At 41.0% G+C, this 6520-nt stretch overlaps 1 protein-coding gene across 1 annotated transcript; it reads left to right on the top strand.

Moving 5' to 3' along the window:
* The first annotated feature begins 2220 nt into the window (after nt 1-2220).
* LOC127029614 (lymphotactin-like) lies at nt 2221-5721 on the top strand. Its single transcript, XM_050915328.1, has 3 exons — nt 2221-2371; nt 4958-5075; nt 5616-5721. Exons 1-3 carry the CDS (start codon nt 2221-2223, stop codon nt 5719-5721), a joined length of 375 nt encoding a protein of 124 aa, XP_050771285.1.
* Nucleotides 5722-6520: the final 799 nt, after the last annotated feature.

Genomic DNA, 6520 nt, shown 5'->3' with positions numbered 1-6520 from the left:
CCACAGGGCAATTTTTACATCCTACCTTAAGAACTGTGGAAAACTGAAGAAGCAACAGGCTTTCTAACGACACCTCAGGGATGAAACTACAACCTGCAGAAGCTTCTGTAGGAAGGACTGACTTTTTCTGAGCTGGCTCATGCTCATACAACTGGTGACCCTTCCTCTCAAAGCTGCAGACAGTGAGTATATGTATACATGTATATACCATATGAGTGAGCAGAAGTGAGGGAGCATCTCCTCTCTTAATGGGGAGAAAACTTCTCTCTACCATCAATGACGAAGTTGCTATCTTGCATGTCAAAGCTGACAAGTACCAAAAAGTTAGAATATCATCTCATTCAAGGAGTGATTTCAGGCAGTGTTCAGCAAAACACCAGGCTGCTACACTGCTTGGACACAAACTTAACATATAGATTTCCCAGTAGTGCTGCTGAGGTCAGTACGGTTACTTCCCTGTGTGGCATCAGGCATGTCCTTTAGGGGCTTCGGTTGAAGCTTTGGCTTCCATTTTGTTACAACTTCCTCAGTGTTGCAAGTGGGTTTAGCAGGCATTCAAGTAAAGCAGCAAGTACCTTACACCTGCTTACTTTTGCCACTGCTTTTCCCTGAGTTGCACGGTATATGTAAGATGAAAGAATCAAACCAAAAGAAACAAAGAATGTGCGTGTATATACAAGCAAACCAAGCAGCGTGTTCTCTACCTGCAAGAGCTACAGACTGTTCCTGAGGTTACAGACCAGCCATTACAGCCTAGGAGTCAAGTATTTGAGCTCAGTTCTTAGCTCAATCTTAATTTGCCTGAGGAATCTTAGGGAATTGGCTTCCACATACTGCGTTTCCCCATGCAAAGCAATTTACATTGATGTTATCAAGAATTTGGAAAACTGGAAGTAACCAGCTGAGGCGAGGCCTGGAGCTAAGATCAGGAGAAACTTCAGACTCGCATGAATGGACGCTTGCTGCAGGCTTTGCACTGACAGCTGTTCTACACCACTGCCTTACAATCTCAGGCATCAGGCAGCCTGGTGCTTACCTATTCATATCAGGTCTGGCTGAGTCTCCGTGGGCCTAGCAAAGCATGGCTTTTTCTACCGGGCACAGAAGTGCTCCAGAGTGTGTAAAGCACGAAAGGAGATTTCTGCTCAGAGGCTCTGGACGATGATGCCAGCTCAGGTGCTGCTTCATGTGTGGCCTGGAGGTCCACAGCTTGCTTGAAAAATACTTGCAGGCGCAAAACCACTGGCATGTAGCAATGTTGTCCAGTAACTCAAACCACCTTACCACAACATAGAAAGGACACCTAAAACTGGGTAATAGGACTAGCACAGACTGCAAAAAAGGACACTTTTGATAGAGGTACAATTGGAACAAGTTGACAGACCTGTTATCAACACCATGTTTACATGGAAGTGCAATGAACTTTTTTCTTCTTTCCTATAAATTGTGCCTCTCTGATTGCCTGGTTACTTTCTTGGGCTCCATTCTTTATACTAGAAAGACCACACCACAAAAAGAAGCCCAACCCAAAACAAAACCAAAAAACTTTATAAACTCTTATTCTTCTTTGAAACCATTGCATTTTAGTTATGCCTGACTGGCAGGAGGGCTAGTGGATCTGGCTCTGTATGTAAAAGTGTGTTCACTCTTCCTTCTCCCACCACATCGTGATATCAACTTTGGCCATATCAAATCACAGAGAAAACAGAAGAGTTTTGACAAGCTCCACCACACACAGGAAATAGGAGTGATGATACCCCTCCAAAGCTACGTATTAAAGTGACCAAGTATCTACAGCCACTATGGAAAAAGCCAAGGCGTTCCCGTTTCCATCATCCTTTAGCTCACAGTTCCCCTTTTAAGTGGCCCATTGGTCAAAGAGGTAACTCTGAATGTTACTCTGTGTCTCTGCGGTGTGGCTTAGCTACATCTCTCTAAATGGAGGTGTGAAAGGACAGGAACATTTATTAAAGGTTTCCACTACAGAACAAGAGCTCTCACTTTTTGCAGCTTGAAATAAACCCTACTCACAACACAGAAGCAAGTGCAACCACAGCAGGGCTTGAGCAGGAAAAGCCTTCACAGGGGGGCTAGTGAAGGACGGGCGGGGGAAAGGAGGTGGTTCTCTGTCACCAGAAAAAGTACTGCCACTCAATTTTTTCCACTCATAGTCAGCCCCCCCATGACGCCCGAAAAGTGAACACAAGAACTGACCACTGAATGACAATATATAAACTCTGTGAAAGAGGGCTGACAACAGCCACTTTCTTCTCTGCCTTGGCGACAAAGAAGCCACCAGCAATGAAACTCCACACTGCAGCTATCCTCGTCATCTTCTGGCTTGGCGTCTTCACTGTGCGCACAGTGAAAGGTAAGTTTACAGCCCAAGAGGAAGACAGGAATTGCTCCACATTGCACCAGTGGTCTGATGAGCGGGATTCATTCTCAGCTAGAGCTGATTCATAAGATAAAACTTGCAAGAAATCCAGATCAGAACTGCAAGAAAGGCAGCTTTATGGGAGATTTCATCTGCTGTCCTGTCAATTAGTGGTTGGCTTCTGCCTTAATGCAAGGAGAGTTTCTGTGCCTTAGAACACTTAAAGGGTTTCTGTGCATTATTCTCGCTCTTAAAATCATGAAATCTTGAAGACACAATGTCTTTTAATCTCACTAATGCCATATAGCAATGAATTCTATAGGTTAATAACGTTTTATGAATAATATTTCTTCAGTAAGATGTACTTTTTTTCTTTTTCCAGGTATACTACTTTTATATGTATTTTTATTATATTATTTCTTATTTGTCTTTAACTATATAGCCTTAATCCCTCTAATGTCCCTATTTTAAAAAGTTCTTCCAGTTCTGTATCACACATTGCCTATTTGCTTGTTTCTAGCCAAATATTTTGGTACAGGCAAGCAAACTATGAACAAAAACTGCAAAGGAGAGCAATGGATTTATACAATGTCTTCTCTCTCTTCCTGATTTCATACAATTTAACATCTTGTTTGAGACCATTTATGAGCACTAAGATGCGCCATGTTTGTCAGCCATGCTTTAAATAAGTTTGCCTACAGTGATGTTTAGGTCTGTGACTTTTGGATTAGGCTACGTGTATCATGCAAAAACATGAACATACACACATAAGCACATGTCTTCTTATACACAATCAGATTCACGCAAACAAGCACATAAAAATCACAGAAAACACTCATATGCAAACCATATGCAAACCCACAAAAATATGCAAAGAGAAACACAGAAAAGGCATCTTCACAAAACCACACCAAAACCAAACTGAGACCTGCTAAGCATTCACAAGATTATGTAGCTACACAATGAGTATGTTGACCTAGTGCCTCTACAGCTAGATCATACTACATTCTCATGCGTTGATTAACGTTACTGCTGTTCATCTCGGCAACATGTGGCTTCGTATCACAGACTGCCAGTTCGTAATGTCATTCTCCAGGTTGTATAATTTGCCATAAATATCATCAAGTCTGAAAAAGCACACTGAGGTGGTGTGCAAGGGATAGAAAAAGGATTAGAAAGAAGAATGATAAAGAAAAAAAAAACCCACACCAGAAAAAGGGGGAGTTATAGGTGCATAGCAGTTTGGTTTTGTTCCTAGGCTTAGAGAAGCTCTGCTGGTATTCCCTGCATGCATTCCCTGGAGACAGGTTAGTAGTAGAGAGAATATTTCCAGGACTAGTAAGGATTGCTTGACTATCTTTGAGCTCTTTAATGCCACATTTTGAAAACCAGTCTGAGTGAGGCAGTAAGATACATATTTGTAATGAATCATCAAAAAATACATCGCATTACTCATGACTAAAGCAAGATCAGAAGAGATATTCCTTCAGGCAAACAAAACCTCAAGAATTAGCAACTCTGCCAGTACCTGTGCACTGGCTATGCTACAGCTTCTCCAAAGGCTGACGTGTCTTTGCCTCAGCTATTCCAATTATTTCAAACAAAGAAAAGCTCAGAGATAATGACATTATGTGAAGCAGGTTTTATATTTAGCAAGTTGTACCTGAACAGCTGTTGGACTTTTCTCAAGCCAGTTTCTCTATAAATTCTTTAAAAAGAAACCTCAGAATACAGCAGTGTTCTGTTTGTCCCCCTCTTGCCTTCCCAAATCTATCTTTGATGGGTTGGAGAAAACCAGAAACTAGCAAGTGGAGGCTTCCAGTAATGTATACATATACTCCATCTCACTTAAATGAGCTCCCATTTTTAGTTATCATCATGTAAGGTAACAACTGCCCAGAGAATTTTACACTGATATCGCAATCCTCTATTAATCACCGGTGCACTTCCCTGAAATGTATGAAAATGTTGGACAAAAGAGAGGATTAAGTAGCACTCCATTGCCTATGAAACCAGACTTATAGCAAGAGTATGCAAGTACTTAGTCTTCTGGCAGATATATCTCCCTTTCTTTCAACAATTTTTTTTAATGCTAGTTTTGGATGTCCAATGAGAGACAAGTAGCCTTGCTTTCCTTTCCTTCACTTGGAAAGTAGGAGGAATTACTGATCCACATTCAGATTGCATTTGGAAATCTACCCAGTAAAGGTGCCGGTTCTAAGCGCTACTCCATATGGACACTTATTTGCAGATGATACAGACCTAATTATGAATGATGCCAAACACCTTTTCTGCTATGGAAGCCGTGACTCCCTAGGGGCAGAGTCATTATACAATTGTTCAGAATGGGTGAAGATTAGTATCTTAACTGAAATAGCAATAACACTTTAGAGATGGTAGGATGCATCAGAAAAAATACCTTAAGCTCTCTTGCATAACTGGTATTGTGGCTGTACATCATGAGACACTCATGATCTAACCACAATTGGAAACCTGCTGGAATTCATAATTAAGTAATTATGACTAAATATGAACATAGTATTGACTGCCTTTGTCATTTATCTGTTTTTCCCCTTCTAGGGAGCATTGGAAGTCAGCCCATGCGCAAATTCAGTTGTGTAAGCCTGTCTACACAGAAACTGAACATCCGAAATCTTGTCAGCTATGAAAAGCAACAGGTTCCAGTAAACGCCATCATGTAAGTATCCAGTGCACAGGTCACCTTCAGACTCGCCAGATCTTTTGTGCCCAGAAAGTGGGGAAAAATCTCAGTGAGGGGGCAGGGTGGAGCAGTCAGAAGCCAAGCACTGTCAGAAGCACTGAATTGAGCCAAGGGGAAAGATCATGTGGAAGAGTTTGGGGTAACTCTGACTCCTCCTAGGAGCTGTGTTTGGTCTTTTGATCTCATGATCATGCATATTTATCAAATCTGGGATCTGCTTCTGGGAGGTAAATGTGCATCATGATTTCATACAAAATCTCACAATACCAGGTACGCTCCTTTTTTTAAATGTCAGCATATATGCACATGACCATGTATGTTGCATACATACCTATGCCATAAATAGGGAACTAATGTTGCTAACTGCTGTTATTGCAACTAACAACTACAAACTCCGGCATGTGATATGGTTTTACCACATTGTTGCTCATGTTCTGCATAAAAACCAAGAACAGTAAACCTGGGTTTCGAGACTGGAATTTAATGGCTGCCTGGTTTGTTTCTTTCTTCCTATAGGTTTATCACCACAAAAGGTATAAAGATCTGCGTAAGTTCCGATCAGAAATGGGTGCAGGCTGCTATAAAGAAAATAGACCAAAAACGTACCACCAAAGGCAAATAATCCTGTCCTAGGCAAGCATCTAAGGCCAACTAAATGGAATCATCATCAGTGCTGCACATAACAGGAAAGAAAGCCTTAGTATCTGCTTTTAATTCCTATTTATTAATTGGCAATAAAATACCTGAACAAACACAAACTCACCAGAATCTGTTCATCACTGGTTGAACGTCTGCTGACTTCTTCGTTTTATAGCTGGACTCTGTTACACTGTTTATTTTCTGAAATGCTTGCTAGTATTTATTTACAACTAAATGTAGATATCTTCTCATCCTTGCTGTCCTGACCAGTATGGCATTTAAGGATGAATGGCAGATAGTTTCACATACTGTAGGGAAGAAGATGACCTCCCACAGAGCTGGATGAGTGTAGACCTCCATTCTGATGGAGGTCAGAATGTTCTGCATTGAGTGCTGGGTTTGAGAAGGTGCTATATAATTTAATGGTTACTCATACCTATATAATCTATAAGTAAACTAATCTCATGCTTCAGGCTATCACCTGATCAGTGCAATATTCAGAAGAAGATCCTTGGGCCTTCTATTTGTATACACAGTATTGTACTATTAGCTCAGTCCATGATGATGTATGGATATTCTCACCAAGGGATGACCTGGAGTAATTCAGTGTAACTCTATTCAGCCTTGTACTGGGGAAGACTTATCCTACCCACTGACTTCTGTGAAGTTACTTCAGTTTCACCCTCATGTGAGACAAACCTGAAACAATTGTTTTACTTTTTCCTTTGCTTTTCTCTGAATAAGCAAGAACAAACCATGTCTGGAATCTGTATTTCACAAAC

Source organism: Gymnogyps californianus, chromosome 1, assembly GCF_018139145.2.
Source record: "Gymnogyps californianus isolate 813 chromosome 1, ASM1813914v2, whole genome shotgun sequence".
NCBI lineage: Eukaryota > Metazoa > Chordata > Aves > Accipitriformes > Cathartidae > Gymnogyps > Gymnogyps californianus.
Note: the sequence above shows the minus strand (reverse complement) of the source record. Positions and strands in the feature narration are given on the sequence as shown.